The following is a 15,553-nucleotide window of genomic DNA, read 5'->3' as shown; positions in this document are numbered from 1 at the left end:
AACATCCCACAAAATGATGTTGCTGCCCCCATACTTCAAAGTCGGGATGGTGTTCCTAGGCTTGTAAGCTTTCACCTTTGACACTGGTCATTATGGCCAAACAGTTCAATCTTAGTTCCATCAGACCCCGGGACATCTCTCCACACATTAGTCTTTTTCCCAGTGTAATTTAGCAAATTGTAATCTGCCTTTTTTGTTGATTCTGGCTTGTTGATTTTGCCATGTTGTCACACAAGGAAGCAGGTTGAGGTTTTGCTTAAATACTATTCTACAGTTGTGCCTTCAATTAACTAAAATATTGTCAATTAGCCAATCAGACACTTCCAAAACCTTGACACCATCATCTAAGCTTTTTCAGAAGCATAATAATCCTATTGTATGCAAACCTAATTACATACAAATAAAACTTTCTCAAAAAGTATCTCTCTCATTATTCTGCTATTAAGCATAACAGAAACAAATTTGATAATCCTAACCTACCTAAAAGAGATAAGTTTAGTCACATTAACATCTGACTTTTTTAAATGGTTATGTGTCTTTTTATACAGTGTATAAAAGTTCTGGTTTCAACTGTAGGTATTGCACACCTCATTCAAAACAAACGCAAGCGCAGGATGCCAGATTGATGACACAAACAACAGTGTGCCTGACTGTCGAGCCTAAAGGCTGATTTGAGTCATGTTCTAAATAAAAGCAATGACACGCGATAGAAGGAATATTTTCCACATTAAAATGAGTTTTTGTTGTAACCAACACCTCGAATTGAAATATTAAAAAAGGCTTCTATTTTTTGCAGCTGAACAACAAACAACTGACAATGATCACCTCAGGTACACCTCATGTGCTTTATTCAGTGCTAAATGCTAACAATGTAAGTTTGAATGCCATTTTACGTGACATTCATTGCTGTACTTGTTCACCTCAGATCTGGAAAATAAAATGAACTGTTTGAAATTTAACTGGTGCAATCCAACATATATTCAGCATGTACATTAAGTAATGTTAATAAGGTTTAATATTTATTAATCAGATAATAAACATTACCATTTCGTGGAAGTGCGTTAAGTGCATCATTCGTGTTTCTTCAGGTGCAAACAGCCCAATTGCAATTGCCTATCATTGCAAATCTCCTCATGTGACATGTTGTTATGACACGGGGTTACAATGTAACCTGCATACCTAATGTTTACGTTCTTAATATTTATATTATTTGCTAATTAATAACCACCTCATGTGGAACTCTGAATCTGTGCCTCATTTTGGAGTCTGCTACTGCCACATTTTGTTCACAGACGCATACTTTGCGAGCTTTTTTGACTTAATGGATGAAATGCACAGTTTTCCACCAAGGCTACTCGGGGTGCTGAAATACAACTGGCTAAACTGGCATTGGGCGGGTAAAATGACCAAATCAAAGGCAGACGTTCAGGCTCGTAATGCCCATTTTCAAAGCAGAATATCTGACTTTAGCATTGTTTTTTAGATAAACAAGAATGTTCACTCGGCATGTTTCTTAAATATCTGCAAACATATTTAGGTATTTTTATGCTTTAGAAGAGTCAAAAACTTGTATATTATGACACAAAACCTTGTAATAAACTGGCAGTTAATTTTCTGTTATTTTACTAACCTATTCCATTATATGTTACTTATTACACATTACAGTTTATTATTTCAAACTTCTAAAATATAAATTACTTCCGATAATAGAATAGAATAGAATAGAATAGAATAGAATAGAATAGAATAGAATAGAATAGAAATGAAACTCTAGAGTTGATTATTTAACATCAAAAGTCATCATAGCATAGATCAAGGTACCATAATGCAATTCATAATTGTTAGTAGTTAATTCACAATTGTTAATAGTACACAATTGTTAACAGAAAACCCTTGTGAATCACAAAATATAGAAACTTTTAATTAACAGATATTTTTTACAGTGTATGAAAGAAATTAGTACCTTCCAATGTCAGTTGTCACTTCACTGTCTTTCAGAAATCTTATCCTGTGGTATCATGGGATTCTAGACTCTCAACATAATTTAATCAACATTATTTAGTGTCAGATGCATACTATGCAATAACATTCAACGTAGTTTTTTTGCTGCCAATATAATATGAAAGCAGGCAGAATAGGATTCATGTTACTCACTCTCAATTCCTGCAAACTGAACCATGATCCATCGAACATCAGGCTGCACTTCCCATAAGTCACGTAACCCCCTCCACTCAATATTCAGTACGGTGTCTCATCAAAAGCTTCAGTTTTTGTAATATCACATTACAACATGAACATTGAATTAAATGACAGTCGCTCGTGAGGCCAGATCATTTTAAATGAATGAGCGCTCCATCAAAATGCCACTTTATTAGGTTAAGATGCAAACCGCACATAGACTCCCTCGCGTGGGCAAGTCGATTTGATTACAGGGATGTGAGTACCTGTGCTGATTTGGTTGCTGTTGTTTAGTCAAATGTAAATGGAATTAATTACCCAAATGTCATCAAGGATAACTGGCACACTCTCAGCGGAGGATAAAATCAAATATATTACAGCTGCTCTCCTGGGTGTGTGGCTGCATATCTTCCAGAGCTCTGTGAGTAATGACTTGATGACACCTTCTAGGTCACCCAACGTGAAAAATAGTAGTGTGAGTTTAGGGTGAAGTGATCAATTAAAATAAAGTTAATTAAATCTGCACTTTTTAATTTCTTAAAGAGAATATATTCTACCGCATACACTTTTGTACTCTAGTAAAAGCAAAGACGTACAGCCCGAAATACGTACTAAAGTAAACAGTGTTAATTACTACTACCTATTTTACTGTAGTTTATTGGGATAACCTCACATCATGTATACATCTATACAAAATAACTTACATTTCAAATTGTTTTGCAAAAAATGTTTGCAAAAACAATTTCTACCAATTTTTTTGCAGCAAAGTAGCCAAGCAACAGCACTCTGGAAAAAATTGTCCAACAACACTGCTCAAAAAGTTGCCCTGTCTATTATTACCTGGACACAAAACATAACACTGACAAAATTAGGAAAGAGTGGAAGAAAGAGCTAAATACACTGATATCACATGAGTCATGGGAAGATTATCTTTACAAAATTCATGATTGCTCTGTCAACGCGAGACACAGACTGATTCAATTTTACTTTGTCCACAGACTTCATTATTCAAAAGTAAATTTTTTCCAAATTCTTCCTCATTGTGCAACAAATGTAAAAACTCTGAATGTACACTGGCTCATTCTGGTCATGCCATAAAATTAGTTCATTTTGGCAGAGCATTTTTAATTTTATATCTGAAGTATACAGGATAAGTCTGTCACCAGATCCAAAATTGGGCATTTTCGGAGACACTTCATAAATTGGACATAAATATATATCACAGGCAGTATCTTTGTGTATGATATTAGCAAAGAAAATTATTTTACAAAATTGGAAGTCAGATTATGTGCCTGTCTTCGAAATTTGGATTAGGAGCTTAAGTTACATGTTGCCCATGGAGGAAATGCGATATGGGATGACAAACAAACTAAACACATTTTTAAAAATCTGGAACACAATTATGTTTTATATCCGTAATGCTGACTTAAAATTCTTTATAAGTGAGATTGGTTTGGAGTAAGTCGAATTGTGGAGCCTACACATTTCTCTGTAAATTATTTTTGTTTCATATTTAATTCTATTTATTTCCTTACACTTTCTGGATGATGTTGTATTATGCTGTGTCCGACTATTTGTGTATTTTGAAAGGGCCTTTATCCCCCTCCCCCCCTTGATCTCTTTTTAAACTTGCAGGTGTTTTTTCACCTTTTTATAGAGAAGCTCTGCATTTATAAACCACCTACATAAACTATACCTTTATTTCTCTTAAAAATATATTTTGAGAACTTTCTGAGCCCAGATTTTTAAATTCTGTATATACAGATTAATGAAAACATTGTAAAGTAATGTGTTTGCTACTTTTGTATGTTTTGTGTTATCAGTTAACTAAATTCCCTGTCCATTTAGATAAAGACTGCAATAAAGCATAAGAGTATTAAAATAAAATAATTTATATTTTATATTTTTTGCCTTTATAAGGCAAAAACAGATTTTAAACCTTTAAAATGTTTAATAACAAAATGAACAGTAAGACGATAAAAAACATCCCCAAATCAAATAAAATTTTTGAGCTTTATACATTGAATAAATTGCTTCACATGGGCTTAACAAATGGTTAAATCGTTTCCTAAAAGAGAAATTTTTTTACTATATTCCAAAACGTAGTCGCTTTCATTGTAAACAGTGGCTGCATCTCTTCAACAATAAAAGCAGTAACCATTTTTTTTTTTTTTTATTAGTCAAATTAATTGTTTTACCTGGGGAGTGTGAACTTATGTCAATTATTTGTTGTTTAACTGAAGATGCGGGTTTAGTGCTTTGCATCCAGTTTTGTTTTTGTTTTTTTCAATGTTGTGTTTCTTACAGTTGTCAAGAGTTTTACTTACACATAATCTACCCTTAACAACTATTCACTTTTCTTGGATGAGTGAAAAAAACAAGAATCCATTTCAAAAAGTCTCCGGCCTGCCATTACTTCTGTTTCTGACTGTCTGTAGTGATGACGGGCGATTTGCTAACGAATCGTTTGTTTTTAATCGGATCTTCTAAGTGAACCGGTCAAACCAGTTCATTACATTGACAGTTGTTGTGAAATGGTTTGCGTCTTCAGTATTAACATACCGGATACCCACTCTGACTCAATATAAACCAATATGCTGAGTTATTCAGTTACTAGAATAGTACACTGACTCATCTGCTGTAAAAAAGAAGACTTGATGATGATGATGAGTGAGAGCGGACTGTCTGTTCTCTCACAGCACGTTCTCTCATTGAGTGTGTGATCAACCTAAAGTAATTTTTATTCAACAACATATTTTGTAGTAGCCAATTAAGCAAGGTAAAAAGTAACTCGCAGTGCATTTTTTTAAAAGTAACTCAAATAATATTACTTATTCTTAAAAGTAATGCATTACTTTACTTGTTAATTTACAAAAGTAATATTAACAGAATTTCGCAAAGCTGTTTTTTTGAATCCCTGACTGATGCAGATATTTAGCATGCCAATTTTTTTGTGTGCATTGGCGATGGTAATTGTAAAAATGTACACATTGAACAAAAACCATTCTGCCACTGATTTTTGCCATGTTCATATATTGTAATTTTTGCTAAAGCTGTCAGTGAGTAAAAATGGGGGCTATTTTTGTGCTGTGTGAACTCAGAATTCAGGTAACAACGTAAATGTAATACGATACAGCCCACCTTTCCTAATTACCCAAATGTCATCAGGGATAACTGGCACACTCTCAGCAGAGGATGAAATCAAATATATTACACCTGCTCTCCTGGTTGTGTGTGTCTGCCATGTGCTGGAGTGTGTGTCAGCATATCTTCCCGAGCTCTGTGAGTAATGACTTGATGACACCGACTAAGTCAGCCAACACGCCCCTTCCTGCCTTCTGCGATATTACCATATATCCTACAAAACAGTGACACACACGCTCACACTCGCTGTCAGTTGTCAGACAGATATTGATTGTATTTGCATGGTGTCTTAGGCTAGAAATATATGAGACTGTTTTATTGGAACTGCCGCAATGAGGCACCTGCCAAACCCAAATGCCATTACTCATGCTGGAAAGATCGATCACATCCTTAGACGCATATACACAAATCACACGTGCATATACTACCGCGTAATGTTAATTCAGAGTAGTTCAATATCTTGGTGTATATTACGCTTGATTGATATATAATGGATAAAAGAAAATGTAGTGGATGGTGAATATATTGTTTGATCTTCTAGGCTCTTCTGGAAACGCAGAACACGTTGAGGTCGTACGTCTCCAACTTCACCTTTAACCTGGGATTTTCTGGGAAATTCTTTCATACAGGTAAGTTTGATGCAGAGAAAACTAATGTGTGAATTAAAATGAATGCCTGCCAACAGACGTTCTGTAATGTTCTGATTGGCATGGTAACAGATTTCTGCCATAGCAACTCTGAAGTTTTTCTGGTTCATCGTGTTAGAATTTATACATTCTATTTCTGAAGTGTGTTCATATGCGTGGATAACTGTATTAGCACTGATTAGTTTTGCTAATTGTTGCTTATTCTGGCCAAGAACCACCTACTTAAGACAGGAAGAGGTTTTTATAATTGTATTATCTATGTGATTATACTATTTGCACATAGTTTTAAGAGTTTTACATAATCTGCTTTTATTTCAGTTCAAGTTTTAGGTTTTATTGTAGTGCAGAGACAGTTGAAGTCAGAATTATTAGCCTCCTAAATTATTAGTCCCACTGTTTATTTTTGTTCCCCAATTTCTGTTTAAAGGAGAGAAGATTTTTTTCAACACATTTCTAAACATAATAGTTTTAATAACACATCTCTAATAGCTGATTTATTTCATCTTTGCCATAAGGACAGTAAATAATATTTAACTAGATATTTTTCAAGACACTTCTTTACAGCTTATAGTGCGATTTAAAGGCTTAACTGCGTTAATTAGGTTAAATAGGCAGGTTAGGGTAATTAGACAAGTTATTGTAAAACGATGGTTTGTTCTGTAGTGTAAAAAGTATAGCTTTAAGGGGCTCTAGAACTAAATCTTAAAATGTTTTTTTTTTTTTCAAAATATTAGCATAAAAATAATAGCACCATGTTAATATGATAGGGGAAATACTATATATTTATATATAATAATATTATATTTTTTTTGCAATAACATCAATTTAAATGTATGTTTTTTCTACTCCTAAAGATGTTGTCGCAATCACCAGCAATCTAATCCTTGTAGATTGCTGGTAAACATGTGGATTCTCCTAATAAACTCTGCATTTGGATCCGCACCTGAGTTGCCAGCACTTCACATTACATATATACAAAAGAGGTGGGCCTTTCCCAGTGATGGGTTGCAGCTGGAAGGGCATCTGCTGCGTAAAACATGTGCTGGATAAGTTGCCGGTTCATTCCGTTGTGGCGACCCCAGATTAATAAAGGGACTTAGCCGAAAAGAAAACGAATGAATGAAGTGGTTGGCTGTTATTGGCGTTAACGTGCTTCGTTTATGCGAGACTCTTACCGCACGATTAAAATAAATAGCGCTTTTAATCTATTCTCAAAGTTAGGTTTGGAGCTGGGTCACCTTGATATTTTAGAGCAGATGTAAAGCTGACCGTTGAGCTGTCAGACAAAATAGTGCCCTTCTGAATCAAATCAGCAGGATGGAATTCTGGATCTTTCACTTACTTCGAAGACACTACTGACTACGTTTACATGGACATCAGTAATCTAGTTATTTGTTTTAATAGACAAAAATATTATTAAGGTGTTTACATGAAGTGCTTTCGTGTAAGAGTTTCCTGTAATTTTGGGTGACTTTAACTGCAGTTCAGCAGTTTTACTTTAACTCATGAACATTTCATTTATGCCCCCGTGACAAACTGGGGTATTAGACGCAAATAAGGAGTAAGGACTGGTGAAAGTGTTATGGAATTTAATAACGCACGCCAAATGGAAAGAAAAAAAACTTTCACATTTCGCAATGTGTATGTGTGTGTGTGTGCGCGCCTGTGTGTGTGTGTGCGTGTGTGTGTGTGTGCGCGTGCGTGCATGCGTGTGTGTGTGCGCGCGTATGTGTGTGTGCGTGTGTGGTCTTTTACTGACAGCCGAGCGTGTGTGGATCTTGTCGGAAAATATGGCGAAAAAGTCTTACATGACATGTTATTGTTTGATGCTGTGTTTTCTTCAAAAATGCCACTAATATATGCATACGCCACATGTCCTAAATTATATCTAACTGAATAAACAGTTTTTGAACACAAGTACATCTTATTGAACATCATTTATTTTCATCACCAATTATCATAGTAGAACAGTTTTCAAGCAGTTTGTGATGCATTTTGGAAACAGGAGATGAGCCCCTGGTTTAATGTGCCACCTGGCTTGAGAAAGCCATTATCAAAAACGTATTATTTGGGTAGCACACATATTGTGAATGACTTCGGCAGAATTCAAATGAGCCATTTTAATCTAGATTAATTTCAAGATTGCAGTGAGATTAATTTAGATTAAAAAAAAATGTATCTATGCCCACTTATAATGTATAAATAGACATGCACACGCAATGCTTTGTAAGACAACATTGTGTATTATAAACATTATAATAATGATAGTATGATGTATTAAGTGTATAATGATGTTTAAAAAAATGATCACATTTTTAGCATTTTAGTATTTTTAGCTATACAGAATAAATATTTGTGCAATAATATTGGAAATCTTTGATAGACAAACAAAAAAATAGAAAAGTGTACTGAAAGTTTTAATAAGTGTACTGGATTTTATTGGAATTTATAAATGTTTTTTGAAGATGGTCGCACACCAGATGCGCTGTATTGCGCTGTATCTTCAAAGCAATGCAAACAGATGCTAAATGGTGATCCTGGTGTGCGTACTCTTACAGAAAATAATATTTACAATGTAAAAGATGTGGCGTGAGGTGCAGCACTTTGTGTCCAGTGTGCAATGGGCATAAGTGTCCTCAGTCGTAATGTCTAGTTGAACTACTGTTTGTTTGTGCAGGTACGCAGGAGGAAGATGATGGAGATGATCTGTTGCTGAAATATGTTGATGAATTCTGGTGGTTTCCTCATATGTGGAGTCATATGCAGCCTCATCTTTTCCACAATGAATCCTCTCTGATGGAACAAATGATCCTGAACAAAGACTTTGCTTTGGTGAGAAAAAGTACCCCTCACCCAAACACAATCACTGAACAAAATCATCATCCACACATTATCATATCCAGCCAAAAACTCTTTCACCTAAGGAACCATTAGGCCGACAGCGAGTCATGTGTCAGAAAATGAACTGTAATTATGCATGTTTTACAGGTGCTTTGAGACTTCAGTTGTTCCTCAAATAGAGAAGTGCCTCTCATGATTTTGACAGAATCATTGAAACCTACACCTGAATGTGAAGAGTAAGAAAGAGAGTGTGTGTGCTCTCATTTAGTTATCTCTCACTAACACTCCTGCATTTATCTGCCCCCTTTTTTCTGTGAAGCAGCACTCTAATACCACACTCAGAGAGATTTTTTCAGCAGAATGTAATACTCCGACACATATATTTACCCTTTATGTACTACAGAATGACATGCATACTGTAAATTGATATAAGTGACCAGAGAGCAAATTCGGTTCATTCCATTTTCGCATCACCTACTTTGTCTCCTCTCTATTGCTTCCTGTTTGTCTTCCTCTGTCTGTAAAATGGAACTTCCAAGAAAATTTCTAAGACTCTTGCTGTATGCTGGCACACAAAGGACTGATCATTGGCATTCCTCATTGTCACACAACCTGTTTTATTTAGTTAGAAGGTATTTGGAAGCCAAACACTACAGCTGAATCTTTATAGAAGAGGATATTTGCACAACCCACTGAAGAACTTAATTGTCACGCAAGTAAACTACCCATCCATCGAGTTGTGCAGTCCCACTCAAGCATTTGTGATGTAATTTGGACAATTATTTGTCTATCTCTCTCTCTCACAATTACACTTATGATCAATTAGGATTTACAAATATTATGCAGGACAACAACTCACTTCATGATGAACCCTATGGGCCCTATCATACACCCGGCGCAGTGTGGCGCAAGGCATGATGCAGTAGTCTTTTGGTAGTTTCAGCTTGGCAAGAGTGGTTTTGAGGCGTTGCCCTACGCTGTTTAAATAGCAAATGCATTAGCGCTCATTTTTGCTCATTTTTGCGCCCATAGGAGTTCTGGTCTAAAAAGGAAGGCGTTTTGAGGCGGACCGCTGGATCGTTGCTATTTTGAGAATCTATAATAGATTTTTCATTAGACCAAAACTAACCCTGTCTAAACTCCGGTGCAGAGTTGCGCCTCGCTTACACACTGCTTAATACGCACAAGAGAGCAATAGGCAAATATCTTTACATTTGAAAAAATGTAAATATTAAGGATATATATAGGATATGATAAGAATAGATATATAATATAAATATAAAGGATTAAAAAATTACAAAACATATTATTTTCTAGCCTACATAAATATGAAAAACCACTGCTTTTATGTCTTCTTCATCTCGGGAGGCTTTTTCAGTTCATTCATAACAATTTGCTTTTGTATAATGTTATTATTATTTGCAGTATTATTTATTATATCCATATGTATATTTGTTTTATTAAAAACAAGCTTAGATTTGCCTACCTGTGAGGTTTTAGACCATATGGGGCAAAGCATGGGTTTTAGGATATAACTCAGGTTTTTGAGCACATTTTGCTATTATTATTCATTTATTCGTTTGCTGGAAATTAAAACTGAATTTAGAAATAGTTTTGAAACGAATATTTGCGTTTAACAAACAAAAGTATTTATTTATAGACTAATTGATGTCTGTGCGTAAAGGTTTCCCTATCCAAGAGCGAAAGTGAAAGTGATCCATTATCTCTCATTCTCACGCAGTAGATGCTCTGTTTAACAGTTTTCTGTTAAAAAAACTGTTAACTGTTAACTGTTTGCTTGTGAAATGCTCAGTTTTCCACTTAGACTTACTTTGCGTCCTGCAAATAGCGAATGCGCTCTTGGCGCGACGCAGCTGACTCTTATAGGGAATAGGAGATGAGACTCTAATTGGTTTATTCTCAAAACACACCTATAACTCATTAAGAAAATAAACTCAACCCTTTTAGACCATGCGCCGAAGCGCAAGGCAGATTTCCCGTCCGTAAATTAGCAAAAACGCGTCCTGACACGCCCTGAAAGCGTTTGCGCCCTGCGTTTTGCGCTTTGCGCATGGACCGTCAAAATAGAGCCCCATATGTCTCTAAAGTTCAAGATGTTATTGCTCATATTTAAATCATATGTATATACAGTATGACACAAGTAACACGTCAAAATGTGTTATATAGCCACAGCCATATCACCCTGAACTCACTGAATCTAAGCTGGGCTGAGCCTGGTCAGTACCTGGATGGGAGACCACATGAGAAAACTAGGTTGCTGTTGGAAGTGGTGTTATTGAGGCCAACATGGGGTGTTCAAACTGCCACCTGTGTCCTAATGCCCCAGTATAGTGAAGGGGTCACCATACTGTCAGTGAATACTTTCTTTTGGGTGAGACATTAAACTGAGGTCCTGACTCTCTGTGGTTATTCTAAATTCCCATGGCACTTCTCATAAAGAGTAGGGATGTCCCGACCAAGTTCCCTCCATCAGTCTTTACTCATCATGACCTCGGATATTTACCGGTATCACTGTGTTAAAGGGGCTACTGTCTCTCCACTCATCCTATAGCTGGTGTGTGTTGAGTGCAATGGCGCCATTGCCCTGTGGCAGCCGTCGCATCATTCAATTGGATACTGCACACTGGTGGTGGTTTGGAGAGCCACCACCCTCCCCCTCATAATTGTGAAGTGCTTTGGGTGTATGGCCATACACAATAAATCCACCACATAAATACAGATTACATTAAAAATTTATTCTGTACAACTGTTCAGAAAGTAGGTACATTTTTGGCTCAATATTGTCTTTGTTGTCAGTTTGGCCATCAGATCTTGTATTAAGCAACAACAAGATTTCATCTCTGATTAAAAAACACAATGTTGAGTCATTCTTAAAGAATCTGCATTTTGAACAAATCGATTGAACAAATTATCCAATTGCCCTTTCATTGTGACAGCTATTTATTTAATTTCTGAACAAATCAGCCATTGGAGAAAACTAAATGAATTACATTATATTACATTATTTACATTAAACGTCTCATTAAACTCTTTATTTAACTCATTTGAAGTAATATTCTATTAAATTCATATTTTCATGTCAACAAAAAAGGCATATTTCACTTTATTTACTTTATTATTTACTCACTTTCATGTTGTTACAAACCTGTTTGAATTTCTTTTTTTGCATAACATTGCCGAAGACATTTTAAAGAATGTTAACTGAAATCTTATAGCTAAAGCATAAACTTTTAATATATCTAAATATAATTACCTTACATTTTATTTATGTTAGATTCCATGTTAAATAAAATAAATGATTTATTTATTAAGCTACAATTTGTATTGTCTGTGACAAATGTAGCCTTTACCTCAGGATTGGCTTTTAATAATTTTTTGAGGTAATTTCTTATTTTCGTATATACGAATTAAAATTGGCATTTCTAAAAAGCTACCATTATATGCTGCAGTATATGAGTTAGTGTTGTCATGAGCGGTCCATCTGTGTTGTTGTGTTTCATCGTTCATTCATTTGGCAGTTTGAATATTAGAAATCCTGCACTGTGATATGATCAGTGGAGTGAGTGATAAACAACAGAGCGTGAAGTGCCCCTGCTGGAAGTCACAAACAAGTACCGATTCTGACTAATAACTTAACCGCCAGCTAAATTATAATTTGAGTCATGCACCACGGCTTGACCTTTTTAATGGGTTTCAGTTTGTTTTATATCTGAGCACCTGAACTATCAATATTTCAGAAAGGAACCAACTACATTTTTCAGTATTAGGATTCTTTCTACAAATACAGTAGTAATGTACTGTAGTGTGACCAAATATATCTACTTTCTACTTCACAATGTACGCTCAAAAAAAGGTTGTTAAAAAATGTTGAGGGAACTTAATCAAATTAAGGGAAACCTTTCTATGGAACTGAATTGTTTTGGAACTATTATTGAGTTATATTTAACTTTATAAATTGAGTTATTACAATTTCGTTATATTTTCGTTATTTAAACTTATTTTAGGCAAGGAAAACAAAGTAATTTAAATCATTTAATTTTAATTACCATGTGAATATAAGCTGCCTGGAACAGAATTTACTATTGTGGCGCCAGAAAAGTCAGTCGCTTAATTCCTTCATGATGTTCCAACACAAAACAATCAAGTTAACTTAATTTTGACAAATTTATGTGGATTACAAATAAAACGAATAATGCCAAGGGATACATAATCCTGGACCAGGCATGTATCATGAGCTGATGCTGGTGTGGTCATGGAGGAGCAGAGAACGTGAGACTGATTTCTGAAAGACCACAGTGACAGACCAGTGACACCTTCAGTTCTCCACAATGGACATCCACTGCTCTCCAGCCTCCGGCGCCTACACTGCAGCTCCACACGTAAGTGTGGCCAGAGGAGAAATGGTCGTGCCCAACAAAGCCTGGTTTCCCTCAAGATTTTTTCCTTCACTTGGTCAATTGGTGAAGTTTTTTTCCTCGCCACTTTGACCACTGGCTTGCTTGATTTGGGACTTGTGGAGCTGCGCATCGATGGATTTGCTCTTCAGTGTTTGGACTTTCAGCAATGACAATTAAACCAACCTGAACTGAACTAAACTGAACTTCAACTCTGAAAACTGTACTGACATTGTTTGAATTCACTATAATCTTCTATGTTAAGCTGCTTTGACACAATCTACATTGTAAAAGCGCTCTAAAAAATAAACATGAATTGAATTGAAAAAACAAATAAAATGTCCAAAGAGATTACAATAATTGTGATGTTCAAGCTCATTTTTAACAAGTAGTTTGAACAAGCAGCAATAATATTTTTTTATCTGACATACAAATATTATATTAATGGCAAATTATTTAATTAATTTGTGTTTTCAGCAATGTTTTTAGTTTAAATATGCTGTTTTGATTATCATTCACTTTTTTTAGATCTAGGATTTTTGTCTTAAAAAAAAAAAACATTTACCTGTTTATAATGTGCAAATTAACAGGTACTTATTGAATAATGTTACAATAATTACTCCAAGTAACCCATAGCCATGCTACAGCTTTCATTTCTCCAGTGCTGATGTCTGTGTGTGTGGATCACGTGTGGAGCCAAATGTTCCCTCAAGGATTGTAAAACCTGAAATCAGCTACATTTTGGGGAGCAGCCAACAGTCACAGACTCCCTGTAAGGCAAAACGCTCAATAGATATGTTAAAAAAAAAGTCTTAATTAAGATTTAAATATGCTGAAAATTTGAAAAGGAGAAAAATAATATTAGTTTAAGATAAATCAACCTGTGTCAATGGAAATTATCCACCATCACAGAACAGCAAGATGAAGAAGTCACAATGTAACAGAATGATTCTTTCTTCCACTGTAGACCTATGATGTATGTCAGAGTAAAACATCTATTAACATTATTAAAAAGAAAAAGATCTCTTTGTTCGGTTCATTGGCTGTCGATTGAATGTTTGCAGGTCTTTAAGGGGGAAAAATGAAACATGCGCATGGATGAATCATTCGCAATATGATCAATAACATACATTTAAAAATAGATGAGGTGAAATTGCATTTCATGCCAGCTTTAATGTGTTTTCCTCTCTCGAATATGATCTTAGTTTCTACTCATAGTCAATGGCAATCAACAAAAGGCACCCTTCAGAAATTCTCCAGAAAAATCTCCTACATGAGTGATCAAGGTCAAGCAGTTAGCATGCGCTTGACTCTGAGCAGCGAGTTAAACAGACCAGTGTCTGTCAGCTCAGAGGCCGGAGACTGTTAGAGTCGAGCTGACAGAGAATTTTAATGGGCCACGAGCACAAGTTTGATAATCTAGACAGCTTTGATTTGCCTTTATTGGTTTGGGGGCTTGATTAAATCAGAGAGCTGTGTGGCTAAGCTAACAGATGAGTGTACATGAGAGGGTGTGTGTGTGTGTGTGTGTGTGTGTGTGTGTGTGTGTGTGTGTGTGTGTGTGTGTGTGTGTGTGTGTGTGTGTGTACTGTCTTGAGGGAAATTTTATGGATTACTGGATCCTTATGATGTGATGTTAAATCTGAGAATTTACCTCAAAATACAGTTATCGACTCAGCTGTTCTTCAGATGTCTGTTATCTCACCTATCTGATTTTAATTAGTTAGCCCAGAGAAATTTAAAAATGAAAATGGATTTTTCATAAAAATCATAAAGTCTTAAATCAATAGCTGTGAGGTAGCTCTGTGTAACTCTGAAGATAAGTGCGAATGTGGGTTAGAGAGAGAGCGCCAGCTGTGGAAATGTGTGTGCAAAAAGAAATGGGATTCTTGTTCATTTTAATAGTACTCAACACTTCAAAGATAAATTGAGCTTGTACTAAAAAAGTGATAATAGTTGCTCTTCGTAAATATGTGTCATTGTTTTCTAACCAGGCAACAAGCTATCCTGGGGTGTGTTTCCCAAACAACGACATAACTTGTGGCTGAACTGTCATAGTACGATGCATCATTTGAGAAAAGAACGTTGTAGTGATGAGTGTTTCCCAAAAACCGTAGTTCCTTTGTCGCAGATCCATCATTTTAACCACGTTAGTTACAATGTAAAACATCCACAATGATGCTCTGAATGGGGTGGAGTAACAACTTCTGTAGAGAAAAACCCCATAACATTGTTGTGCAAATTATTGTTTTATACGCACAAATATTTAAAATAAATTCCAATATTAGTTTTAGTAAAAACATGCACTCAATTTTCATATTAATAGAA

At 35.4% G+C, this 15,553-nt stretch overlaps 1 protein-coding gene across 2 annotated transcripts in view; it reads left to right on the top strand.

Moving 5' to 3' along the window:
* ndst3 (N-deacetylase/N-sulfotransferase (heparan glucosaminyl) 3) overlaps positions 1-15,553 on the top strand; it is a 403,362-nt gene that overhangs the window by 321,109 nt on the left and 66,700 nt on the right. For both annotated transcript variants that reach the window (XM_087237100.1, XM_087237099.1), the window contains exons 3-4: positions 5,864-5,951; positions 8,647-8,801. In XM_087237100.1, coding sequence (XP_087093226.1) covers positions 5,864-5,951; positions 8,647-8,801 — 243 coding nt within the window. The remainder of the gene's footprint in view (positions 1-5,863; positions 5,952-8,646; positions 8,802-15,553) is intronic.

This window comes from Danio rerio, chromosome 1, assembly GCF_052040795.2.
Source record: "Danio rerio strain M-AB ecotype USA chromosome 1, GRCz13ab, whole genome shotgun sequence".
Taxonomy (NCBI): domain Eukaryota; kingdom Metazoa; phylum Chordata; class Actinopteri; order Cypriniformes; family Danionidae; genus Danio; species Danio rerio.
This window is presented reverse-complemented; position numbering and strand designations above follow the sequence as displayed.